Here is a 27,217-nt window from a genome sequence, read left to right as displayed (position 1 = left end):
TTTTTTTTTTAAGTTTAATTATTTTGAGAGAAAGAGAGAGAGAGAGCGTGAACAGGGGAGGTGCAGAGAGAAAGAGAATGCCAAGTAGGCTCTGCACTGTCAGCACAGAGCCCCATGTGGGGCTTAAACTCACGAATCATGAGATCATGACCTGAGCCAAAATCAAGAGTCAGATGCTTAGCCAACTGAGACACCCTGGTGCCCCTGGGAGTGCAACTTTAAGCAAGACAGAAGATACCTCCTTTCCTATGTTGGTATGAGAGTTGGTGTCAGAGGATAAATTTTGTGAAAACACTTAGTAGAGGGCACAGCCTAAGACAAGGTGCTCAACACATGTTAACAGAATTTGGCAAATGACTAATCTAGATTAGTAAGTCTCAATCTTCAGTGTGCTATGGAGTCATTTGGAGGGCCTATTAAGCCATGGCTCACTGGGTCTCACCTCCAAAATTTGATTCTGTATGTCTAAGGCAAGTCTGATATTTGTGTTTCTAACAGGTTTCCAAGTGATACTGATACTGTTGATCTCAGGATCACACTTGGAGAACCACTGACCTCAACTTCTGAGGACAAAAACAACCTTCCTGTTTATTAAAGCATGCTCAATGCCTAATATAGCTTCCAGCACAGACTATAAGTGCATTTTTTTCAATGAATGAACCACTCCCTGCTTCAGAATAGCTGTTATTTACTGTCAACAAGAGAGCAAGAACTTTTGTTCACTATGTAGTCCCAGAACCAAGAACATGGCTTAGTACACAGCAGTGCTAAAAAAAAAAAAAAAAAAAAAAAAAAAAAAAAAAAAAAAAAAAATTAAATGAACTATTATTGAAAGGATTAAGTGAGGCCACATATATTTTTAAAAACCCTACAAGTAGGGATGCCTGGGTGACTCTTGATATAGGCTCAGGTCATGATCTCGCCTTCATGAGTTTGAGCCCCGCTTCCGGCTCTGTGCTGACAGTGTGGAGTCTGCTTGTGATTCTCTCTCCCTCTGCCCCTCTCCCACTCTCTCTCTCAAAATAAATAAACGTAAAAAAAAAAAAAAAAAAAAAAGTTAACTGGGGCACCCGGGTAGCTCAGTCAATTGGGTGTGGGACTCAAAAAAAATTTTTTTAATTTTATTTATTTTTGAGAGAGAGAGCGCGAGCAGGGGAGGAACAGAAAGAGAAGGAGACACAGCATCCAAACCAGCCTCCAGGCTCTGAGCTGTCAGCACAGAGCCCGACGCAGGGACGCAAGGCTTGAAGCCACGAACTGCGAGATCATGACCTGAGCCAAAGTCGGACGCTTAACCCACTAAGCCACCCAGGCGCCCCAGATGTGGGACTCTTGATTTCAGCTCAGGTCATGGTCTCACCATTGGTTAAGTTTGAGCCCTACATGGGGCTTTCTGCTGTCAGCACGGAGCCTGCTTCAGATCTCTGTTCTCCCACCCTGCCACTCCCCCCCTCATGCTCTCTCAAAATAAATAAACATAAAAAAAGTTAACTAGTAATATCTGACATTTACTGAGTGATTGCTATGGTGCCAAGCAACCTGTGTGACGTGTCTAATTACATTCTCTCAAGAAGCTATTAATATAAGGGCATTCAGTATTCTCTCATTTAAAAAATGAAAGAAACTAAGGCAGAGATAGTTGCCTAAGCTGGTCAGCAGCTAAGCCAGAACACGAACACATGAAGCCTGAAAGCCGAGTTAGAACTCTTTACCATAATAGTTCCGCACATCTTATGACCAGCGAAAGTCATAAGAGCAACTTCATAGACGGAAATCAATAGGGCCAGGGGTCAGCAGGAAGTGACTGCAGGATCTAGATTAGAGGTCACTAATGCGTCACTCTCAATCGCATCTCAGCTAGTGGGACCATAACGTGATCAGAACCGGGAGCGGGGTAAAAAGGCAGAAATGCACTAGAACCTGCGGAGGCTCTCAGGCTGCAGCCACGACGGGAGAGGCCGTGGCGCATGCGCGGCATCCGGGTTCTTGCGCGCGCATCTACTGCAGACGTGGCAGAAGGAGTGTCCGGCCCTGGAGCGTGGGGGAGGAGCTTCCGGGGGCGACGCTCAGGCCCCCTCGGAACCGGAAGTTGGGCCTGGGATCCTTGACGTTAGGAACGAAGTCGAACCTGGATCTGGAGCCGGGTGAGGAGTGGCATCGGGAGGTTGGTGGGTAGGACAGCAGGGGAGAAGCCGGGGTATCACTGGCCTCATCGGGGTCCCGTCCGAGAAGGAAGGGAGGAGCCTGGGGGCGGGGCACGGAGAGAGACCCTCACCTCACGCATCCACAATCCTGAATCAGTCCTAGACCCTCCCTTCTCTCCTCCTGGCCCAGATTCCGGCTCCCGCTTCCTGCCCCAAGCCTGTTGAAGGGCGCGAGACGCTCGATCTCCATGCTTAATGGACCAGCCCTCTCGTCGTGGCCCGAGAAGCTAGCTTGACTTCTTGGTCTTGATTCCCGGCGCTCCCAGCCTCCACAGCTCGACTACCTTCAGAGTTCTAGGAAGCTTGCCCCGCCCCCTGGGTTGTCACCCTCGGCTGTCTACCCAGAATGAAGTCCAGACTTGAGCCTTACTCCAAACTCTTGGGTGTGAGATTATTTCCTGGCGAAGAAGCTCCTTTCCTCCGCTCCCCGCCCCCACACTGATTTAGGAAGATACAGGGGCAGGGGACATCTGTCAAGCTTAGTGTTTGTGACCTGTGCAAGGTTTAGGATTTGGAAGAACAGCTCCTGAGATGGGTTTAAGATTAAAGAATTCTAGCCCAGGAGCAGCTCAGCTTTTCTATTATCAAGATGACCCTCTTTAGCAAATGGGAGAGGCCCATTGTTCCACTACAGCATCTGTGAACTCTCCTGCTTCCTGTGCCCCATCTGTGTATAGGGTAGTTGAATGAATGATAAGGCGTTCAGATGTGATCAGATAGTCTTGTTCTTGGAAGGACCCCGGAAAGGCTCTCACATTCATTCCTCTGTTGCTGGGTGAGATTGTCATAATTTTAGTGGTGGCCTATATTCATGACAAACACAAGGAGAGCAGAAACGGGATAGTTGGGAGAAGTGATGGGATTTGGAATACTCCAAATCTGCTTGAACTCCCTCTGCTTGAAGGATAGGTGAATGATCTTTTTACATGAAATCTTTGTCATTGATCCTTGAACTGTTTTCCTAGGTTATTGTGAGAAGTTTTTGTTCCTGGCCTGCACTTACTGGTGTCTGTTACCTTGCTAGAGTTTTGGGTGTCCTTTGCATTTAATGATTTTAATGCTTTAGTTTTCAAATCCATACATTCTTTTGGTGGAAAGACGGGATGGAGTAGCATTTGAATTATTGCAGTTCAGCCAAAGAATTTATTTCTCTGATCAGTTACTCTAGAATTTGTCTTTTGAGAAGGAGGGAATTTAACTGATCTGTTTTGTATGTGTAGCCTGAGTGATGGAAAATGACTAGCACTTTAGAGGGTATTCAGTGTTTGTTGAATGAATGGATGCTAGGGTGAATGAATGGAAAGTGGGAACACTGTTTCATTTACTTATAATATCACAGTAGTTCATCAGTGGCAGGACTCCTTGTGTGACTAGACACTAGAAATCATACCACTGGGGAATGCAGGCTATTCCCCATTCCAATGGGGCCTATCTGAAGTTGAAATTTATACCATCCTGGCAGTGACAAAGCATGGGGTTCACAGTAACAAATCCTTACTTTGAGGAGGTAATGTGGCTACTGGCTGGGGCAGAAAATTACAAAGATCTTGTAGTAGTATGGGAACAATTAGGCTGATAACTGCCTGATAAGGTCAGTCCTTTTTTTATCTATACTTTCTACCCTGAATAGTTGTTCTCTCTTTAGGAAGTTGATTTTGACTAATATCTCTCTTCTCTCTCATCTATTAGGTGAGACCAAGTTGGGGATGCACTCATAATGAACGTCAACCAGTCAGCTCCACCTGTGCCGCCATTTGGGCAGCCCCAGCCTGTCTACCCAGGGTATCATCAGTCTAGCTATGGTGGGCAACCAGGGTCCACAGCACCTCCAACTTCCTATGGAGCCTACAATGGCCCAGTACCAGGCTATCAGCAAACACCTCCCCCAGGTATGTTTCCAAGTTTCCTTTGAGCTTAGGAGGGGAATCAGTAGTGTTCAAGCTGGGTGGTATTGCCTTATGGAAGCTGCCTAGAGAGTTGGGATGACTGGGATTGAGGAACATGCCTCTGGCTCTCAGTTACGAGAACTCTGTGGGCAGTCTTCCCTTCCCTGTTTTTACATAAGTTCTGCCTTAAGACATCTAATGGAAGCACATCTTCCAGATTCAGTGGCAGTTCATTTCATGTGAGTGTCATCCTGTATGTATAGCCTCAACTGGCTGCTTTGTTCACAGCTGGATGGAAAGGTTGTGGTCACAGCTCTTTCAGAGCCTGTGACCAGGATTGAATATTTCCTGTTGACCTAAAGTCTCCCTGAAATCACTTGTTCTTCATGTATATTGGTAATACCTGTCATTGGATTAATGGTTCTATTTATAAATGACTCTGGGACATGGGAAACTAATTCGTGGATAAAAAGTGTGGTGTTTGTGTGTCTAAATTTTGGTGCTTCTCATATCTTTCTGTTGATACCATTTTTTGCCTTTGCTTGAGTTTCCTCTGCTTCTTAGATGCTCTGTAATATCAGGACAATAAGAGAAGACTAATCTGCTGCCTTAGGATCAGTGTTTGCCTTTTACATTGCTTTTTCAAGAAGAGCAGCTGGTACTCTACAGACTGTCCATAAGGCTTTTTGGAAAATGGTTAACAGCAGATCTTTGGTTAGGCTAGCTGAAGAGTTAATGCCAAATGCTTTATGCATAACTTTTTAAGATAGTAAATTCCATACAAGGATATGGGAAAAAGAAGGCACCGAGAAAGCATAGGTAAGATTTGGGAAATGAATGAAGTATTACCGTTTTAATTATGATTTTGAGAAAAAAAAATTGTCAAGTGGTGAGATTAGGTCTCAGGTCTTTGGAAGAGCCTTATTCTGGGTTGAGACTTTGGCTGGACAGAGTCCACCTCTGATCTGTCATTTCCTGGCTTATCAGGATGGAGTTTGGCATTGCCTCAATGGGAAGTTTTATTATTGAAAGGAAAACCTATCTGGTTCTGGGATGGCTAGTGAACGGGTTCAGATTAATTAACCTGTAGGCAGGTTCTAAATTGTCTAATTGTCTAATCTCTATTGAGTAACAAAGCAAAAGAAAAACAATTGTTTGAACAGGGGTCAGCAACATTTCCAAAGTGATGTGCCGAGTAACTAATTCCCTGCATTTCATGTGGGAAGGATGGTTGGGGATAGTATTCAGAAAGGATGGTCGGGAGTAGTAGAAATAGCTTTGATAGGAGCTCTGAGGAGCAAAAGGGCTGGGGTACAGCTTTTGTGAAGACAAAGGTGGCAGCACTAGTGAGATGGCAAGTCAGCTGTCCTGACTGAACCACTGGGCAGAATCTCCAACCTGAGATTACTTTCCTGAGCCATGTAATATTGGGAATGTCAACACTTAGAAGTGGATGGTTAGGATAAGTAGAATATATGAAAAAGAGGTTGGCAGAATAGTCTCTCCAACAGGAGCCTGTCTTTACAAATTAGTTCAGTTTATTACTTGATCACCTTCTGTACTACCTTTCTCATATGTTCAAAGTTTCTGAGTTCTGGAGTAGGATCTTTTCCTTAAAAGAGTTGACTTTTTGGGGCACCTGGCTGACTCAGTCAGTGGAGCATGCGACTCTTGATCTTGAGGTTGTGACTTTGAGCCCCATGTTGGGTATAGAGATTACTTAAAAATAAAATCTTTTTTTTTTTTTTTTTTTTAAAGAGTTGACTTTTTGTCTAGGGCAAGAACATTAGACTGTCCTGGATTGTATGAAAGTGTATGGTGATTGCAGGAAGCCCTTATGTTCTTGTGGCTCTAGTTACAGCTTCACGTATAGTATATCTGTCTAGAAGAATGGAGACTCTCTGACTGGGCGTCCATGTTCAGAATCTGCTGTAGCTGGAGTTGCATGTTCATGGTATCCTTTTGATATCAAAGCTGTGGCACTGGGCCAGTGAAGCTCTGAGCTTATTAATTCTTGCTTTATATTCCTTGCTCAGGGTGGAGAAGAAAGTTATTTCCCAATTGCTTAGTTTCTGTCCTTTACCCTCAGGTGTGTCAAGAGCCCCACCTTCTTCAGAGGCACCTCCAGCCTCAACAGCACAGGCCCCTTGTGGCCAGGCTGCTTATGGCCAGTTTGGCCAAGGAGATGTACAGAATGGGCCGAGCTCCACTGTTCAGATGCAGAGGTATGTATTTGGGTCAACCTAAAATCGGTCTGATGAAATTAGAAGGATTAGGAATGGATGAGGGCCTGTTTCTTTTTTCTTGACTTTCTCTTAGATCCTTTTTTCTCTTCCCTCTACTTTTTTGTATTTTGTTTTCATTTTTCCAGATTATGGGTGCTGCTGTTGTCTCCTCCATAGATCATTAACCCATCTTCGTACCTGAGTTCTTTTGTATATTCTTTCTGTGAACTTGAGTTTTTTTCTTGACTAGACATATATCTTCAATAATTGTTGCAATCATACTGAGCCTGCCCTCAGGGAGAAACAGGAAGAAAGGATCTCAGAATTATTTATGTCTCTTCTGACTTCTCCCTTTCCTCTAGATCAGGCAATTAGTAGGACTTACTGGATAAGTTTGGGTGTGACCAGTTTTGAAAAGAAAGATACTCAAAGAAAAACCACATAAATGATAAAAACTTTGGTGGTACATGATCCAATAAACACCTGTCTTTGTATGGAAGTCCATTAAGGGAAGGCAAGTCATCTCTGTTGGACTATTGTTTGTTTCTTGGTAAACAAAGGATAAAGTATAACTGCAAGTAGGGTGTGTGGTAATGGAAGTCACTTTCTGACATTTTTATTGGGTGTCCAGAATATACATTTTTAGCATCAGATGTTAGCATCAGAAAGACCCTGGGAAGTGCTCCCTAATCTTGTGTGTTAGAAAACACTGAGAAGCAGTATAAGAAATTCATTCATTCATTCAGCCACTCAAAAATATTTATTTTGTATTATTATGTGTTGGGTGTTGTTCTACAGGTTGGAGATAAAGCAGCAAACAAAACAGACCGAATCTCTGCCCTGGTGGAATTTATAGTCTAGTGGAGTACACAGAAGATAACAAGTAGACAAATATAAATAAATAAAACAGAGTAAGGATATACAGAATGTCTGGTGAGGAGGTAGGGAGCTGTTTTAAATACATTGGTCAAGGAAAGCCTCTCTGAAGTGATGTTTGAAACTTCTGTGAAATGACTCAGGGAGCTATCCAAAGATCTGGGAGAAGAATGTCTTGGATAGAGGAAACAAGTGTAAAGGCTCTGATGGAGAAATTAATTTAGTGGGTGTGAGAAAGAGCAAGAATGCCACCGTGACCTGAGCAGAATGGAGTGTGGAGGAGATAAGGTAGAAATATAGTCAAGAGCCGTATCATGTAGTGCTTTGTAAGTCATAGTAGGAAGTATAAATTCGATTTTAGTTGGAGTGAGAAGCCATTGGAGAGTTTTAAGCTGGGGAGTAATACATTTACATTTATTTGTTTGTTTATGCAATAGGTCTTTTCATTATAATATAAAACACATACAGAAAAATCCATACAAACAAATGTATGGCTTAGGAAATTACTGTAAAGTGAATACCCTTGTAACTACAACCCAGATGAAGAAATAGAAAGAACTCTGCCACACGCCCCAAAAGCCCCTTCCACGTGCCTCAATTCAGTCATAACTCTCTCCTTATCCTCATGAGTAGTGATTATCCTCTTATAGTAACCACTTTGTTGTGTTTTTAAAAATAGTTTACACCCAAATATACATCCCTAGATACCACAGTTTAGTTTTGCCTGTTTAAAAAACCAAAAAAACAATTTGATGTGTCTTTAAGTTGATAGGTTCCCTTTCTTTCTTTCTTTCTTTCTTTCTTTCTTTCTTTTTCTTTCTTTCTTTCTTTCTTTCTTATTTAGAGAAAGAGCAAGCGAGGGAGGGGCAGAGAGAGAGGGAGATAGAGAATCCCAAGACTTGGGGCTCAATCTCACAAACCATGAGATCATGATCAAAGCCGAGATCAAGAGTCAGATGCTTAACTGACTGAGCCACCCAGGCACCCGCCATCCTCCATCTCTTTCTTTTCTTTCTATTTATCTGTTGAAGAACTGAAGCCAGTTGACCTGAAGAGTTTCCCACAGTCTTGATTCTTCTGGTTCCAAATTCATATTACAGTTCAACATGTTCCTCTTTTCTCTGTATTCTCTGCAAATTGGCAGCTGGATCCAGGGACTTGCTTTCTTAATATCTTGTCTTTTTTTTGTAATGTTAGCAATTGTTGGAGCTTAATACATATGTATATTAATTCATTGGGTTTTCAAAATGGTGATACTTTTGAATTCTTTTGTTTTTCATTTAATTGTTTGAATACTGTTACAGTTTTCCTCTTGTGTTGTTTGGTTACTTGTGCAGCTCATATAGGTTAAATGCTTGCTTCTTTACCTTTATTTCCAAGTTTATAAGGGAATGAATTGGTCCTTTGTTACCTACTGAAGGTGACCTCTTCTTTTTTAATGTTATTTCGAATTTACAAATTTAAACATACATATTTTTATTTATTTAAAATGTTTATTCATTTTTGAGAGAGAGAGAGAGAGAGTAGGGGAGGGGCAGAGAGAGGGGGGGACCAAGGATCTGAAGCAGGCTCTGTGCTTACAGCAGCCCTGTGCGAGCTCTATGCTGGGCTCGAACTCGTGAACCATGAGATCGTGACCTGAGCCGAAGTTGGACGCTTAACCAACTGAGCCACCTAGATGCTCCTAAACATATATATTTTTTAAAGTTTTTATTTATTTATTTTGAGGGAGAGAGTGAGGAAGAGAAAGAATCCCAAGCAGGCTCCATGCTGTCAGCCAGAGCTGAACACGGGGCTCTATCACACAAAACATGATATCATACCTGAGCCGAAATCAAGAGTGAGGTGTTTAACCAACCGAGCCACCCAGGCACCCTGAATTTAAACAAATTTGATGGGTTTTGGGGCACTTGGGTGGTTGAGTCGGTTAAGCATCCCGACTTCAGCTCAGGTCATGATCTTGCATTCATGAGTTCTGCACTGGTGGCACAGAGCCTGCTTGGGATTCTCTCTCTCTCTCTCTCTCTCTCTCTCTCTCTCTGCCACTCCCCACTCAGGTTCTTTCTCTCTCTGTTTTTCTCAAAATAAACTTTAAAAAAAACATATTTGATGGGTTTCAACCCACTGCAATTATCATCATTATTGAAGTTTAGAGTGTTCCATCTTTGACCAATGGGAGCTTCTTCAAGTTGACTCCTGAGTACTTCTGACATGGCCCTAGTAGTCTTTGGGAATGATAAGATGTCTTAGGATTGTCTTACACATTTTAAGCCCCAGACCAGGAATTAGGCATTTTTCCAAGAAATCCTTTATTTTGGTGGTGATAAATGACATTTTGTGCCCGTAATCTGGGCACTAGGCATGTTCACTGATTGGTCACTCCTGGGCCTTTACAGTAAGCATAGCTAGGAAACACATATCTACATATCTATAGATATCTACATATACATGTTTAAATTTGTACTTCCAATTCAAGACTACAGAGCCTTTACTTAACCTATTATACCTGTATCTCTTCTTTTTCTTAAGGCTATGGGGATGATGGAATTAGAATACTGAAATATGCCATAATTTCTCATTTACTTTATCCCTTATTGTACACAGCAGTCTCAGTACAACAATACTAACACTATCACAAATGTGATTACTAAAAACAGTTATCTTTTTAAAATTTTGCATATACTCTCCTCATTCTGTAATAATTTAAAAACATATACTATATATATTTATACTAGATATATATATATGTCTTTCTTTCAAAAATAAAAATAAACATCAAAAAAAATTTTTTTAATTGGATTCTGGTGATGGTTGCACAGCTCTAAATTTACTAAAAATCGTTGAATTGTACACTTAAAAGGAATGAATTTAATGGTATACAAATTGTGTTTCAAAGCTTTTTTATTTTTATTATCGTTATTTTTTTAATGTTTATTTATTTTTGAGAGAGAGAGAGAGAGAGAGAGAGCATGAGAGGGGGAGGGGCAGAGAGAGAGGGAGACACAGAATCTGAAGCGGGCTCCAGGCTCTGAGCTGTCAGCACAGAGCCCGATGGGGGGCTCACACTCACGAATCATGAGATCATGACCTGAGGTGAAGTTGGACGCTCAACCTACTGAGCCACCCAGGTGCCCCATGTCAAAGTTTTTTTATTTTATTTTATTAAAAAAAAATTTTTTTAATGTTTATTTATTTTTGAGAGAGACAGAGACAGAATGCAAGTGGGTTGGGGCAGAGAGAGAGGGGGGCACAGAATCTGAAGCAGGCTCCAGGCTCCGTGCTGTCAGCACAGAGCCTGACGCAGGGCTCTAACTCACAAGCTGTGAGATCATGACCTGAGCTGAAGTCGGACGCTCAACCGACTGAGCCACCCAGGTACCCCTTTCAAAGCTTTTTTTTTTTAATTTTTTTTTTAATGTTTATTTATTTTTGAGACAGAGAGAGACAGAGCATGAACGAGGGAGGGTCAGAGAGAGAGGGAGTCACAGAATCTGAAGCAGGCTCCAGGCTCTGAGCCGTCAGCACAGAGCCTGACGCGGGGCTCGAACTCACGGACTGTGAGATCATGACCTGAGCCGGAGTTGGCCGCTTAACCGACTGAGCCACTCAGGTGCCCCTCAAAGCTTTTTTAAAAAATGTCATCTTGGGTGGTGATATCATTGGAGTATCTTCCAGAAGCAAATGTGAAACAACCACACTCCCTCAACCCAGGCTGTAAAGGATTCTCAGAGAGAAAAAAAAAAAAAAAATTGATTAGACTAAATAGAGAATATTAAAAGAGAGCAGATAGTAGACTAGTGCCTTGAAAGGACTAAGGGAATGTAATTGTCAATGTAGAATTATGTACCTGGCTAAGAGAGAGTACAAATACAGACATTTACAAACTGACTGAGAGTTTACCATGTATCGACCTTGGATGAGAAAATTATCAAGGGATAGACTAAGAAAAGAAAGGAAAATTAACCCAGAAAGAAGAATCTTTAAAGAGAAAGGGAATAGGAACTAAAGACATGGAGATAGAATATAGACCAATTCTTTTGTAATGCTTGGCTAAAGAAGGAGCAAAAGCTTGAGGGAGGTCTGAGGTTTTAGTGCAATTTTATTTGATTGCATTTTTGAAAACAATTGAGATATAATTCACATATCATGTAGTTCATCCATTTAAAGTGTACAATTCAGAGGCATCTGGGTGGCTCAGTTGAGTGTCTGACTCTTGATTTCAGCTGAGGTCATGATCTCACAGTCTGTGAGTTTGAATCCCCACATCAGGCTATGCTCACAGCGTGGAGCCTGCTTGGGATTCTCTGACCCCCTCTCTCTCTGCCCCTCCCCGCTTGTGCTCTCTCTCTCTCAAAAATAAATAAACTTAAAAAAAAAATAAAGTGTACAGTTGAATGGCTTTTAATATATTCGCAGATAATGTGCAACCATTACAATTTAGAATATTTTCATCACCTCAAGAAAAAACACCATATCCTTTAGCTCAGTAGCTACCATTATTTAGCTATTTCTTCAGTCCCCCACTCTCTCAACCTTAAGCAACCATTACAGTAGTCTCCCTTTCTGCAATCCAGAAGCAGATGATCCTCTTTCTGACATACTGTCAGAGGGTCAATAGTAGCTCAATACTTCTTCACAATGCCTACATCATTCACTTCACTTCATCTCATCGCGTAGGGACTTTATCATCTCACATCATCACAAGTAGCGTGACTACAATATAAGATATTTTGAAAAAGAGAGGAAACATATTAAAAAGCTATCCAACCTCATAAATAATGAGAAAAGTACAAATCAAAAGCCGTAACAAGATTCTAATCTATTATGTATCCATCAAAGTGGCAAAATTAAAAAGTCTGAGAGTCCCAAATATTGCTGGACTATCAGAATAACAGGAACTCTTTTTTTTTTTTTTTTTAATTTTTTTTTTTAACATTTATTTATTTTTGAGACAGAGAGAGACAGAGCATGAACAGGGGAGGGGCAGAGAGAGAGGGAGACACAGAATCTGAAACAGGCTCCAGGCTCTGAGCTGTCAGCACAGAGCCCGACGCGGGGCTCGAACTCACGGACCGCGAGATCGTGACCTGAGCCGAAGTCGGACGCTCAACCGACTGAGCCACCCAGGCGCCCCAGAATAACAGGAACTCTTTATCCACCGGTGATCAGATGCAAATTAGAACAACTACTTTGGGAAAATAGCTTGGAATTATTTGTTAAAATTAAAGATAACAGGGGTACCTGGGTGGCTAAGTTGGTTGAGTGACTTCAGCCCAGGTCATGATCTCACAGTGTGTGAGTTTGAGCCCTGCACTGGGCTTTCTGCTGTCAGAATGGAGCCCACTTGGGATCCTCTGTCCCCCTTTCTGTACCTCCCCCACTTGTGCTCGCTTGCTCTCTCTCTGTCTCTCAAAAATAAACATTAAAAAAAAATAAAGATATACATACCTTATGACCCAGCAACTCATTCATAGATACATGCCTTAGAAAAATTCATGAATATATATATATGAAAAATTCATGTATATAAACAGGTATATGAGTGTTCATAGCAACATTGTTTGTAATATTAAAAAATTAGAAAAACCTAGATATCTACATTAAAATACTTAAGTAAATCATGGCATATTTATTTAGTGGACTAACATTTAGTGATGAAAGGAAATGCTACATGCAACAGCATAGATGAATTTCATAATCATGGTTGAACAAAAGGAGCAAAACTCAAGGAGTATATGTGAAGTGATTCCGTTTACAAAAGTGTAAAAAAGTGACAGAACTGGTACCTGGGTGGCTCAGTTGGTTGAGCGTCCAACTCTTGATTTTGGCTCAGGTCATGATCTTGCTGTTTGTGAGATTGAGCCCCATATTGGGCTCTGTGCTGACAGTGTGGAGCCTACTTGGGATTCTCTCTCTCTCCCTCTCTCCCCACCCCCCCCACCCCCCACTTGTGCTCCATCTCAAAATAAATAAAATAAATATTTTTTTAAAAAGTGACAGAACTGAACTATGTTGTTTTAAAGACAAGGGAATGATTATTAGGAAGTTAGGAAAGTGGTTACCTCTAGGAGAAGAGAGAGGGAGGGCTGTGATGGAGGGGAGGAGCACTGGGCCTTTGGGTGCTAATGTATTCTATTTCTTGACCTGGTTTTTAGTTACATTGGTATTTGTATTATAATTATTTAACAGTAAATACTTGTTTTATGTTTTTTTTTTTTTTCCTATTTATGTTACACTTCATAATTAAACAGTAAAGTACATTGAACTAAGATCAGGTCTGGGCTCTAGTTCTAGCCTAGTTTGCCACTTATACTCTTCATGTCTTACTTTTCTATCTGCTGTGTCCTCATTTTGCTGTGAGGATTACATTAAATAAAGCACTTAGAGATGCTTTATAAGTTGTAACGCTACTTAGAGATAAGGTGGTATTTTATTATTACTCAGGCATGTGATGGAATAACATTGGGTAGTTGATAGTATTATCCATATTAATGGAGTAGTAACCATGAAATATAATTATTCTGACAAGGATTTATGGGCTTAGGCTATGGAGCTAACAGTATGTTTGGTGCTATAGAAGACAAAAAGTGCAGAGCCCAACAAAGGACAACAAATGCAGAGCTCCTCTCTCAGGGAGATAAGGTTCACTAGCATAACACTCAGAAAATAGTAGTTGAATGAATGAATGAAAGAAAAGTGTTAAACTACAAGACTAATATAATAAATATGTTATATTTATTATACAAAATATAATAAAGTACAAGTTGTTTAGTAGAGACAAAATAAGCAGGAAGAATAAATCAGAATTTAAGTGTAACTGATTATTGTTGTGAAGAGTTTGATTCACTCTTGAAATCTCATATGGGGCTTTTATGTATAATCTATGTTGTAGATTTCTGCAGTAATATCAACATAAAACACCACTTTAGTTACTAGTTGATATGCAATGCTACGGGAATGATTTTGTATTTATATTTTAATGTGCCATCTGATACCGTGGGAATGTCCAGTGTCGCTATCCAAGTAATGAGGCTTTGCTAGATAAACCTGGCTAGAAGGCTCTCTGGTTTGTGTCCTGTTTTCCTAGTCCCTTTCTGGTAGAGCAGGCATCATCTTTCTGATTAGTACAGAATGTCAAACTCAGATGACTTACTCTGCTCTTAACACCTTTAGCCAGGATAAAGTAATAAGTACTTTGATTGTTTAACTCTGTTGAGTCAGAGGAGGTGATAATCTAACTAGTAGAATAAATAATACCTGATCTGAGGGTGCTTGGCATATGTTTGTGGAGTGAACCTAATGGAAAACAAGATTTTCCATGAATAATCATAGTGTGGATCATCAGGAATGTAATACATCTACAAATATACAAAAACATGAAGCCATAAAAGAGCCCAGGATGACAGGAAGATGCTGTAGAACAGTATAGTTTCCTGTATGATGTGGAGCTCCTGCCAACTTTGAAGGGTCTCCCGGCCTACTTGTTACCTCTGCCTTCCTTGTATTTACAGGTTCCCTGGGTCTCAGCCATTTGGGTCAGTCCCATTGGCCCCTGTGGTCAGCCAGCCAGCTGTGCTTCAGCCCTTTGGCCCTCCCCCGACAAGTGCACAGGTGACTGGTCAGCTGGCAGGAATGCAGATCAGTGGTGCTGTGGCTCCAGCCCTTCCCCCTGTGGGGCTGGGCTATGGTGAGTACTGATGACCCCAGGATTGTTATTTTCCCCTTCTTTTTAAATATATATATATTTTTAATGTTTATTTATTTTTGAGAGAGAGAGACAGACAGAGTGTGAGTGGGGAGGGGCAGACAGAGAGGGAGACACAGAGTCCAAAGCAGGCTCCAGGCCCCGAGCTGTCAGCACAGCCTGATTTGGGGCTTGAACTCACAAACCGTGAGATCATGACCTGAGCCGAAGTTGGACACTTAACCGACAGCCACTCAGGTACCCCTACCTTCCCCTTCTTTTTAAAAGCATCAGACTCTGGTGTATACCCGAATCCCTTTTATTTCTTGTGCTTCTGAGGGCCAGCTGATAGGAGTGGTCATTCCTGCCCCTCTCATGTGGAAAGGGGAAGGCAAAATGACTAGGGTTCTGACTGTATCTCTTCTACTTCTCAGGCCCACCAACATCGCTGGCCTCAGCCTCAGGAAGTTTCCCCAACTCTGGTCTGTATGGCTCCTATCCTCAGGGCCAGGCTCCTCCCCTTAGCCAGGGCCAGGGTCATCTTGGGGCCCAGCCTCCCCAGCGATCTGCCCCACCACAGGCCTCCAGCTTCACATCCCCAGCTTCAGGGGGTCCTCGGATGCCTTCGATGACTGGTCCACTCCTGCCTGGACAGGGTTTTGGGGGGCCCTCTGTGAGCCAGCCCAACCATGTGTCCTCACCTCCTCCTCAAGCTCTGCCTCCTGGCAGCCAGATGACTGGGCCCCCAGGACCACCACCACCTATGCACTCCTCCCAGCAGCCAGGCTATCAGCTGCAACAAAATGGTAAGTTTTTCCCAAGGTCTGTCTAGAAGCCAAAGGCTTCAACTATTCAGGTGTTTTTGTTTGTTTAATATTGCTTGCTAAGCGGTGAACTAGATGGGTAGCTTCAGGGTATTATTACTAGGATGCAGGATTTATAAGACATTCTTTTTTCTTTTAGTTCAGATAGTGTGGTCTTTCTCTGAATGGTCATTACCTCTATACTTATAGGAGTCTAGTCATTTCCCTGAGGCCTTAAGAAGAGATCGGGGATTTTGAATTTATCAACCTGTGCCCTTGTCTTTCAGGTTCCTTTGGACCAGCCAGGGGCCCTCAGCCCAATTATGGAAGTCCCTACCCAGGAGCATCCACTTTTGGCAGTCAGCCTGGGCCTCCTCAACCACTGCCTCCTAAGCGCCTGGATCCTGATGCCATCCCAAGCCCTGTAAGTAGATACTTATGTGGTCCTAGGCAAGGAGTTTGTGGCTGCCAGATAAGTGAGTCAACCTAGATGAGATGTTTGCCTAGCGTTTTCTGATTATTTTCCCTTTTCATTTATCTTCTGTTAGGTATAGAACCTAGATGTAATTTTTGATTCTTTGAACTGGAACTTGAGGCCCCAGAAATCTTTTGGGGGCACTTTTACTCTATAGCTGGGCAGGGAAGAAAGCAAAGCTAAGAGTGATCAGTAGTGTCAGTAGACAGCTGGGTTGAGTACTGCCTTCTGTCACTATTGGACATGGCATGGTAACCTCTACCCTTCTGTGGAGTAGTAGCTGGGTCCAGGTCTTGTCCTTTTAGATTTAGTAGGATAGCAGTCTTCTTAATGGGTAGATCTGGTAGGAATTCTCTGATGGTAGGTGTTAAGAGAAGGAAAGCCTCATTGGTTTCTCTGTGCCCCTAGTTGGACAGTGTTTTAGGAAGAAACCTCCAGTACTTTTGTTGGCTAGAATCCTGCTGTGTGGATGGGGGAAAAGTGATCTACAGTTTATAAGGGCAGTGTGGGGAAGCTGCTTCTCCCAGGAGGGGGGTGAATTTCACTCTTAGAGCCATCATCAGAATCCTTAGGGCTTCCTTGTCCTACTTGGAATAGAGGCTGGGACTGTACTCCCAAGTGGGGGCTATTTTATAGTTCTGTCTGCAACATTTGCTATGTCAGTTACCTCACCATGCTTAGCCATTGTCATATTCCATTCTGTTCTCTTTCCTCTTCCTTTGGGGAATTACCATGGTGAAGGACCCTTTTGGCTAAGAGCGACCCTAGAGGATTAAGCAGCCCCTCCTTTTCGTCTCCTTCAGGGAGAAGTAGAATCTGGGTTGGATGTGAGGAAAGGCTTCTTTAAGCATAAGCACGGTCCTTAGATGGGAGTTTGGCCTTTTGGGGGGAACATCCCTCTTCTTCCTTCTTAAGATTTCTCCCATTCAGCCCCTCTCTCTAAAACTTGCTTCCTATTTGCCACTTTATCTTTCTACATCATAGTCTGAGCCATTAAAGCCTCTGTGTTGGGCCAGAGAGCCCTGGAATTTCTGACCTAGAGGGGGCCTGATTTCAGCAGTATGAGCTGGGCTCCAGCTATTCATGTCTAATTCATCTGGGTCAAGAGAAGTAACATCTGCTTCTTGTTCTTTTGTCTCCCTCCCTGTATTCCCCTGCTGCCTTTATTATTAAAACACTAAAAGCAACTCAATGAGCTGCCTCCTCAGCAGAAAACCAGGCACAGAATAGACCCTGATGCCATTCCTAGTCCAGTAAGTGCAGGGGGTGGTGTGTGTGTGCGTGTCATCCCTGTGTTAATGCCACCCATGCATGCCTGTGACCTCATCTTCACCTCATCCACCATGTCCATCCCTCTCCACCCTCTTCCCTTAGTCCTTCTAGACCCTCGCTTTTACAAACCAGAAGGATGTGCATGTCTCAAGTCACCATGTAATGAAATAACAAGCTGTTTGGCAGTGCCTTGAGTATGGGGTGGTAGAAGACCAGGCTGTAAGGTGGCATGTTAAGCTTTGATTTTAGTTCTGCTGGGTCCTCCAGGAGCCTGCATGTGACATTTGAAGGAACAGGACAAAGTTGAGTAGTAGGTCCTTCCCCTTTGGGACTGATATGTCTACAGCTTGTGGAAAAACTTTGGGTAGGTGACTACTAATGTACAAGTTTGGGATACTGGTATTTCTCACAGGGGAAGAGACTACTGGTTTGGGAAAGTGTGGGCCACTTTCTCATCTGGAGAATCTATTTGATTCTGATATATTTCTAAGCTTCAACTCTTTCTCCTATGTAATATGGAGTCTTATTCTCCCTTTACTTTTTCTGGTTTTACAAACCATCTTGAAGTACTGACCAAAGGTCATCAGCCTACACAAAGATCTGATTACCAGCTTTGCAAAATCTTTTTTTTTTTCCTTTCCTTTGCTGGATCTGTCAAAATGTGGGGGACTGAGGATTGGGTTTGTAAGGATTGGGTACTTAATCCTCTTCTCCCATATTTACACACGGATGCTTACCTGAAAATAAGGCAGCATCTGCTTCCTCACCTTACCTGTTCATTTCTGTTTAATCCTCTCCTCACCCTGTCCCTTCTACTTTCATTGAGTGTAGAGTCATTCCAGGTAGATTTCATTTTTACATGGTTATCGTTGTCTGTTTTCCTGCTCTGACTCAGAATGTGTCTTGGTGAGAGGAGTGGGGGGGGGGGCATGTAATGTGGGAGGGAAGTGAAATCTGATATATTTGAAGGTTTGTGATGAGAGCTGGAACTTTCCTGGAGTGGGGGGAATAATGGGGTGGTCACCACTGATTGGGGGTCAGGGCAATTTATATAGAAGCCCTTTCTCAGTGTTGACTGTACAGCATCTTGCTACTGATTATAGAGCGGAAGATTGGCATTGTAGCATTTTATGTGATCTCCAGAACGAGAGCAGGCCTGGTGCATGAGGTGTTCTTAGCAAATTACTAGTTTCTGTGCAGTAGCTCTAGCCTTTCTTTCTCCTGGTTTTCTAGGACCTGGTACTTCCCTTTCTTGTGTCACCCTCACTCATTTCATTTCTTCCCTACAGATTCAGGTTATTGAGGATGACAGGAACAACCGGGGTTCAGAGCCATTTGTTACTGGAGTACGGGGCCAGGTGCCACCCTTAGTCACCACCAACTTCCTGGTGAAAGACCAAGGTAAGAAGGGTATTAATTCCTTCCTGTGAGGGCCTTTTCTCCAAGATTATCAGCTTATGGATAGGGCTTCTGTTAGTCTTTAATCAGAGACCAGTCCCTCTAGGGGAAAAGCCGCCATCAGCTCTAGCATATGTCGGGGTGATGAGGTGGATCAGCAATGGAGAGCTGGTGTCTAGAGGGATTCTGTGATCTGACTTAGGTTTTCTACCTCCTACTTCAGGGAATGCAAGTCCCCGATACATCCGATGCACATCCTATAATATCCCTTGCACATCTGACATGGCTAAACAGGCCCAGGTGCCTCTAGCAGCTGTCATCAAGCCACTGGCAAGGCTGCCACCAGAGGAGGTGAGTCAGGGAAGGGACTGGAGTATAATGAAAGGGAGGAAGAGAGGGGGGAGGAAAAGAGGGGGCATAAGACTTCTTCCTGAAGGTGATTCTAGCAGTCACAATGAAAGAAGTCCTGGTTGGGCAGGAAGGGAGAGTATCTCAATAGCTTTCTACCCAAGGGCCCATGCCTGATGGGTGTGGTTGTGATGAGAGTAAAAGCCCAAGAAGTTGTTGGGTGGGAGCATGGTCCATATGGGAAACAAACTGAAAAGAGGCAGGGCCAACTTGTAGGGGAGGAGACAGCTGAATGCAGAAGCCTTACGGTCATCTCCAGATGATTACAGGTACATTATTCTATTTTTATTCTATACTGTCCTAACATCCCTGGTGAGTTAGGGAATGTTAGAAATCATATAAGGGAAAAAGGTAGATCAGGGTCCAATAGTCCTTCTCTTATCTGGCTTGGGCCCTGATTTTTCACCTCAATACCTGAAATCAGCAAGAAAAGAGAGAGAGAGAACTTGTCAGCTGCTCTGCCAGGCTTTGGCAGGAAAGTCTGTTTATGCCTGGCTTAATGAATTTAGAGTGGATTTCTCTATAACTGGCTCACTTTACATCTTGCTTCTCTGTCTTGCTCTGTGTTCTCTCTCTCTGGATCTCAGTGGGGATGGTTAGACATTTAGCTGCTGGTCTCTTATCTGTAGCATGGCATCTAGTTGAGACACTGGTAGATGTCACAGATATCCAGGGATGGGGAGGATCAGTGTCATAAATACCTGGTTGGGGAAGGAAGCAGAGTTAAGATCCCTAGGGCAAGAGTGAAGAGAATTGAAGATAGGGCCTGAAACGAGAATCCTAGGGAATCTTTGGCTTTCTCCTTATATGCTTATAGCAGCCCCTGATTTGTTAGGGCCACTTTCACAGTTCTCTTTCAAGAAGGGGAGTTGTGGAGATGAGGAGTAAGAAGAGGGGACTATAGAATTTGAACTCTTAGGGACATTCCTCTGCCTGGTACCCTCATCGTTTGTCTTCATTCCCTTTCACTGTATTCCCTCCTCAGGCAAGGTATCTCAACCATGCCCTTCTCCCCTCCAGTTGTTCTTCTTCATCTACTGCCACATGTCTCAACCCGCTGTAGCTTTCCTTTGTCTGAGCCCCTTCCCTTTGCTCCTTAGGCTTCACCGTATGTCGTGGACCATGGGGAATCTGGCCCTTTGCGCTGCAATCGCTGCAAAGCATATATGTGCCCCTTCATGCAATTCATTGAGGGAGGGAGGCGCTTCCAGTGCTGCTTTTGCAGTTGTATCAATGATGGTATGTTCATAGAGGCTGGGATTGGGGGGGGGGGGGGTGTTATGAATTGCATCTTCATTATTCTCTTTCTAGTTAGATAGGTAAGGTTCCCTTATTCAGGAACTGTGGAAGTAGGGCACATATGGGGATGTGGGGTGGTAGAGTGAGCTTAGCCAGTGCAAGACTACTAAGATTGAGAGTGGATATTTGAGTAATATTCTGACGTACTCCCCACAGTTCCCCCCCAGTATTTTCAACATTTGGATCATACCGGCAAACGTGTGGATGCTTATGACCGTCCTGAGCTATCGTTGGGCTCTTATGAATTCTTGGCCACTGTAGATTACTGCAAGGTAAGAGAAAGTAGCATGGGGAGGAGAAGTGGGTGGAAGACAGTGAGACAGCTGAGAATTGCTGTGTTCATTTTCCTCACCCTTTCATTGTCCCCTCTGATATTGACTTCTCTGTAGTCAACTAGCCTGCTTACCAATGCCCTTCCCTCCCCAACATTTCCTTCCTTTGCAGAACAATAAGTTTCCCAGCCCTCCTGCCTTTATCTTCATGATTGATGTCTCCTACAATGCCATCAGAAGTGGTCTTGTTAGGCTCCTCTGTGAGGAGCTCAAGTCACTGTTAGATTTTCTACCTAGGTGAGACTTATGGAGCCAGGGTTCTTTTTTTGGATAATCACTGGGGTGGGGGTGGGTTCTGGTTGACTCAGTAGGTGGAGAAGGTGGCCAAGTGTGTGTGGGTAACAATGTTACCTTCTACAGGGAGGGTGGAGCAGAAGAGTCAGCAATCCGTGTTGGCTTTGTCACCTATAATAAGGTGCTCCACTTCTACAATGTGAAAAGCTCACTGGCCCAGCCACAGATGATGGTTGTATCGGATGTGGCTGACATGTTTGTGCCACTGCTGGATGGCTTCCTGGTCAATGTCAGTGAGTCTCGGGCAGTCATCACCAGGTAAGAGCCAGATTGTGGGGATAAAGTGAGAATGGGGTAGAGACAATCAGAGAAAGTCAGTCGAGCAGAGGGCTCCGCAGATGGACAGGGACTGTGCCTCAGGAGTTTTCAGTCTGGGGTAGGGGGAACATGATTCTTCAGTGAATTGAGGGCTAAGGCATTGAATCTGGATAGCAATTTTGATTGCCTCCCATCATCTATCTTTTCAGCTTATTGGACCAGATTCCTGAAATGTTTGCAGACACAAGAGAGACAGAGACAGTATTTGCTCCAGTTATCCAGGCTGGGATGGAGGCTCTAAAGGTAAGGCTAGAACCCTGGCAACTTCTCTGCCTCACTTTCTTCTGACCATCTTACTCCCTGGGATATAACTTTCTTTAGTGATTGATGACTGCCCAATGAGTCAGCGTATCTGACATAATTGGCACCAAATAAATGATGAGGGAAGGGATGAATGAATAGCTGAATAAAGGAAAGAATGAACAAGTAGTCCTCTCTTTCCTAGGCTGCTGAGTGTGCAGGGAAGCTGTTTCTGTTCCACACCTCCCTGCCCATTGCAGAGGCCCCAGGGAAACTGAAGAACAGAGACGACAGGAAGTTGATCAACACAGACAAGGAGAAGGTGTGGGATTGGGAGATGGGGGGAGAACTTTCTATTACAGAGGAAGGTGGTGACTCTTCATAATGTAGTACTTTTTTTTTTTTTTTATGTGTATTTATTTTTGAGAGAGAGAGTGTGAGCATGAGAGGGGGAGGGGCAGAGAGAGGGAGACAGAGGATCCGAAGATGGCTCTGCGATGACAGCAGAGAGCTCTACATGGGGCTGATGCTCACAAACCATGAGACCATGACCTGAGCTGAAGTCGGACACTCAGGGGCCCCCACAATGCAATACTCTCAACTTTCTTGAGGGGGACTGGGATGAGACACTCTCCCCTTTCACATGTCAGGTCCATGACTGCCAACCTTCTCCAGTGCTCCACACCTCTCTACCCCATCTCATCCCAAAGCGCTCGATAGATTCTTCTTCTTTTTTTAATGTTTATTTATTTTTGAGAGAAAGAGGGAGACAGAGTGTGAGTGGGGGAGGGGCAGAGAGAGAGACACAGAATTTGAAGCAGGCTCCAGCTCTGAGCTGTAAGCACAGAGCCTGATGTGGGGTGCAGACTCATGAACCATGAGATCATGACCTGAGCCAAAGTCGGATGCTCAACTGATTGAGCCACCCAGGTGCCCCTTGATAGATTCTTCTTTTTAAGAGAATGTTCTACTACTACTGCAAATGCTTATGAGGTAGATCTGAAGTCTTACATATATTTGAATATCCCATATTAAATATACAGTTTTCAAATAGGGTAGAGCTGAGATATTCGAATGTTTTCTCCTGTTCCTCCCCAGACTCTGTTCCAGCCTCAGACAGGTGCCTATCAGACCCTGGCCAAAGAGTGTGTGGCCCAAGGCTGCTGTGTAGACCTCTTCCTCTTCCCTAACCAGTATGTGGATGTGGCCACGCTCTCTGTTGTACCCCAGCTCACTGGTGGCTCTGTCTACAAATATGCTTGCTTTCAGGTAGGGCATGGGACTCTGGGTGGCAGGTGGAAGCCGGACAGATAATGTCTGCCTACGTGTGGAGCAGCTCTTTAGCTGCTGACTCATTAATAGGAATACTGTTGGAGGAGAAGACCCCATAATGTAAAGAAAAGAGTAACAAGGGTAGTGGTTAGGAGCATGGGGTTGGAATCAGTCTTCAGTTGTTATTCTGGCCCTCCCAGAATACTCACTATATAACCTAGGAGAAATTACTTATTTTTTGTTTGTTTCTTCATCTGTGAAATGGGATTTCTATCCAACCTCCCATTTTTCTGAGCGATAGAGAGGCAAATGGAGAGGGAGAGAGAGAATCCCAAGCAGGTTCCATGTCCAGCGTGGAGCCTGATGCAGGGCTCAATCCCATGACCGTGAGGTCACACCCAAGCCAAAATCAAGAGTCGAGCCCTCAACTGACTGAGCCACCCAGGTGCCCCTATAAAATGGGATTTTAATACTTAAGATTTATTATCAGGAATAAGTAGTTATATGTAAAATACTTAATGTAGTACTGGGCTTGTAGCAAATGCTTAAAAGCTATCATTATTATCATCGTCACTGTTACTATGATTCAGCAGCTTGTAGAGTGGAGGGGATGCAGGGAGATAATCTGCAGGGTGTTATGTAGTCAGTGATGTGACTCTGGGCCTGGGGGGGCTGCAGGTGGAGAATGACCAGGAACGGTTCCTGAGTGACCTGCGTCGGGACGTACAGAAGGTTGTTGGCTTTGATGCTGTGATGCGTGTTCGGACAAGCACTGGTCAGTCCTGGTTGGAGAAGAGCAGATTGGGGGCTAAATCTGGAAGGGAGGCAAGTGGCACCTGTCGTATTTGTAGCCCTGACTCTATCCATGTGGCTTCAGGTATCCGTGCTGTAGATTTCTTTGGGGCTTTCTACATGAGCAACACAACAGATGTGGAGCTGGCTGGGCTGGACGGGGACAAGACGGTGACTGTGGAGTTCAAGCATGATGATCGGCTCAATGAAGAGAGTGGAGCCCTCCTGCAGGTAGCAGGCAGGCAGGGGTTGGGGAGGAACTGTCAAGTTCATTGTACTGGATATAAATAGGCTGCAGGGAAGAGGATAAGAGGTGGGTGGAGAGGACTAGAAGAGGCTGGGGAAGGGATGGCTCATGTCTTTCCTCTATCTTACTAATATAGCAAAGGAGCAGTTTTTCAGAGGGCTTTGGTGAGGGAGGGGTATGAATTCTCCTTTTCTCCCTTCTCCTAGTGTGCTCTGCTCTACACCAGCTGTGCAGGGCAGCGACGGCTCCGCATCCACAACCTGGCCCTGAACTGCTGCACCCAGCTGGCTGATCTGTATCGAAACTGTGAGACTGACACACTCATCAACTACATGGCCAAGTTTGGTGAGGGTAGAGGCAGGGCGAGGGGGGGATTGGGGCTGAGAGAAAGGTGGTTGTCGGTGATTCAGCATTCCCGGGTAGGTGTGATGGTGGGAAAGCACATGTGATGGGGTGGCTAGCCAGTGACTGTGCTGTCTCCCTTTCACATCCAGCATACCGGGGGGTCCTAAATAGCCCTGTGAAGACTGTTCGTGACACTCTCATCACTCAGTGTGCCCAGATCCTGGCCTGTTACAGAAAGAATTGTGCCAGCCCCTCCTCTGCAGGACAGGTGGGACAAGCATGTTGCAGGAATTGTTAGGACAAATTTTTGCATTTGGGAGAGATTTCTCATGATTAACTTTACTTTGATAACCCCTGCAGTTGATCCTTCCTGAGTGCATGAAGCTACTCCCAGTTTACCTGAACTGTGTGTTGAAGAGTGATGTCCTGCAGCCTGGAGCTGAAGTCACTACTGATGACCGTGCCTACGTCCGACAGCTGGTTACCTCCATGGATGTGGCTGAGACCAATGTCTTCTTTTATCCTCGGCTCCTACCATTGGTGCGACTAAGGGCTGGGGTGTGAGACGTTGCACTGAGAAAGGGGCATCATAGAAGGAGGAAGGGAAAGGTTAATATTATCTGTGGTTGACTCTAGTGAATTTGTTTCTAACCTACATTATCTGATGTAATTTTCACACTGAAAGAGTTACTGATTTAGCTTTCTGAAATTTCATGTGTGTGTGGTGAGGGGCAAACTTGTCTTATGGCCCTTGGTAAATAACCTCTTGCCCCTTCCTTTTGTCTAGACAAAGTCTCCCATTGAGAGTGCCACTGAACCACCAGCAGTTCGAGCATCTGAAGAGCGTCTGAGCAATGGGGATATATACTTGTTGGAGAATGGGCTCAACCTCTTCCTGTGGGTGGGAGCAAGTGTCCAACAGGGTGTTGTCCAGAGCCTCTTCAGTGTCTCCTCCTTCAGTCAGATCACCAGTGGCTTGGTGAGGGCAGGAAGTCAAGGGGAATATGGGTGTGGAAAAGCATTTTGTGATATAAGTGGGAGTCAGTAAAGTTTGTATGCTAGTCCCCTTTAATAGCAGGGAATCCTTGGAGGGGATGGGGGATGCTGTCATTATTCCGAGGCTTGTTTCAGATAATGCATAAATCTTTGCTGCCCCATTTTGCCTTGACTCAGAGAATTTTACCATAAGGATAAATGAATTTTGTATTGCAGAGTGTTCTGCCAGTTCTGGATAATCCACTGTCCAAGAAGGTGCGAGGCCTCATTGATAGCTTAAGGGCACAGAGGTCACGGTACATGAAGGTAACACTGATCTAAACTCTGCATTTCTTACCTTGTTCAGTCCTCCCCTGGAATGGGGGGTGGGAGTAAGTGATGGGATAATGGGATTTTAGGGCATGTTTAATTCCTTTTGGCCCTGCCTCATGACCCTGTCTTCTGGCCATAGCTTATCGTGGTGAAACAGGAGGACAAGCTGGAGATGCTGTTCAAGCACTTCCTGGTGGAAGACAAGAGCTTGAGCGGGGGAGCATCCTATGTGGACTTTCTCTGTCATATGCACAAGGAAATTCGGCAGCTACTGAGCTAGAGCAAGTGGGTAAATGGCATAGGGTCCCAGGCCAGCTTCCAGAAAGTACACCAGGATGGCAGAGAAATTGGAACAGTTCCATTATCTTATAAGTCATGTAAGCTGACCTCAATCTCTCTGGGGGGAGGGGGAGGTATAAGGAGACACCTTTCTGGAATCAAGTATCCTACCACTCTGTCATGTCCTGCTGATGGAAGGTGCCCCTATCCCCTCACTTTACCCTCCTTTTCCTGCTAATCCTGTCGTAATGAATGTAGTTTCTCAGTTCACTGTATATGATTCGGTATTGGGGGATTTGGAGGCACCCAGACTCTGGCAATATTATGTGTCCCCTTAGACCAGCCTCCAAGAAGAGAGGGGCAGGCAGGAAGGAGTGGGAATCCCAGGGGTACTATGCGGGGGTGGGTAGGGGCTAATTCAGCTCAGTGTCATCAAAAACTTCCTATATTAGGGACGAAACATTCAGGTGCACAAGAGCTGGGGTATAGACCATAGATGGTGGAGAGAAAAGTGGTTGGTCAGTCCTTTTTGGGCCTGGAAGTCAGCAGCCAAGTCAAAGTTGGAGAGTGGTTGATTAGCTCTTCTGTCTCCTGCAATGATTGGTGATCACTAAGTGGATAGAGGCACATTGTCAGGGATGAATGAGCCTGGGAAGTGAGTTGCAAAGAATATTAAGACCTGGGAGAGGTAACAGCCTCTTTCCCAGCTGGAAAGGCTCCAACACTGGATGGTTCTGTTGGGAGCCTGGTCATCAATTTGCAATACCTCACAGAGCCAGCCCCATCCCACTCTGAGCTCCCACTGGAAACACTGCTTCTCCAAGCTGGGAGTTGTTGAGAGGGGAGAGGCAGAGGTGGCTGGAGCTCTGTTCTCTCCTGCCGGGACACCACTCAAGCTCTGGTATTGACAGAGTGGCCGACCGTTATCTTCCAACCTGAACTGGCTGGGGCAGGACAAGGGCTAGGCTTGATGGTGGCCAGGCTTGCCTGCTCCCAGCCTGGGATGCCCCTGCTCCGGACCTCTCATTTCTCTTCATTGGTTTATTTTTCAATGCATCTTTAATTTGTAAAGAAATAAAATAAATTAAGATGTAACAATTAGCCTCATTTTTACTTGTGACTTACCATTTTCCGTCCCATTTGTTGCTGCTAGGCCTAGCACTTCCCAGGAAGTGGTGGGCTGAGCAGAACTACGCATGCGCCACACGCACCATGGGCGTAGGACTTCGTCAGGTCGCTACTCCCTGCGGGGCGGAGGCC

At 44.3% G+C, this 27,217-nt stretch overlaps 1 protein-coding gene across 4 annotated transcripts; it reads left to right on the top strand.

Moving 5' to 3' along the window:
• Positions 1–1,944: 1,944 nt before the first annotated feature.
• On the top strand, positions 1,945–27,058 carry SEC24C (SEC24 homolog C, COPII component). Of its 4 annotated transcripts, XM_060643097.3 has the most exons (25): positions 1,945–2,144; positions 2,335–2,587; positions 3,894–4,093; positions 6,180–6,315; positions 14,703–14,878; positions 15,310–15,681; positions 15,966–16,102; positions 17,338–17,406; positions 18,715–18,826; positions 19,047–19,174; positions 20,332–20,470; positions 20,687–20,802; positions 20,975–21,099; positions 21,223–21,414; positions 21,624–21,717; positions 21,920–22,036; positions 22,813–22,983; positions 23,665–23,761; positions 23,864–24,009; positions 24,232–24,370; positions 24,520–24,638; positions 24,731–24,910; positions 25,158–25,349; positions 25,583–25,672; positions 25,818–27,058. In XM_060643097.3, exons 3-25 carry the CDS (start codon positions 3,922–3,924, stop codon positions 25,956–25,958), a joined length of 3,360 nt encoding a protein of 1,119 aa, XP_060499080.1. In that variant the 5' UTR covers positions 1,945–2,144; positions 2,335–2,587; positions 3,894–3,921; the 3' UTR covers positions 25,959–27,058. The 4 variants fall into 4 exon arrangements, with proteins under 4 accessions (XP_060499080.1, XP_060499078.1, XP_060499082.1 ...); XM_060643095.3 differs by lacking the exon at positions 2,335–2,587 and having other exon boundaries at positions 1,946–2,144; XM_060643098.3 differs by lacking the exons at positions 1,945–2,144; positions 2,335–2,587 and adding an exon at positions 2,627–3,795.
• The last annotated feature ends 159 nt before the right edge of the window (positions 27,059–27,217 follow it).

This window comes from Panthera onca, chromosome D2 (genome assembly GCF_046562875.1).
Source record: "Panthera onca isolate mPanOnc1 chromosome D2, mPanOnc1 haplotype 2, whole genome shotgun sequence".
Lineage (NCBI taxonomy): Eukaryota > Metazoa > Chordata > Mammalia > Carnivora > Felidae > Panthera > Panthera onca.
The sequence above is the reverse complement of the archived record's forward strand: the minus strand, read 5'-3'. Positions and strand labels throughout refer to the sequence as shown.

Coding starts and splice junctions, on each gene's coding strand:
- SEC24C (XM_060643097.3), top strand. CDS start 3,922: ATGAACGTCAACCAGTCAGCTCCACCTGTGCCGCCATTTGGGCAGCCC. Junction 20,803..20,974: donor CCACTGTAGATTACTGCAAG/GTAAGAGAAAGT, acceptor CTTCCTTTGCAG/AACAATAAGTTTCCCAGCCC. Junction 24,639..24,730: donor GCCCCTCCTCTGCAGGACAG/GTGGGACAAGCA, acceptor TAACCCCTGCAG/TTGATCCTTCCTGAGTGCAT.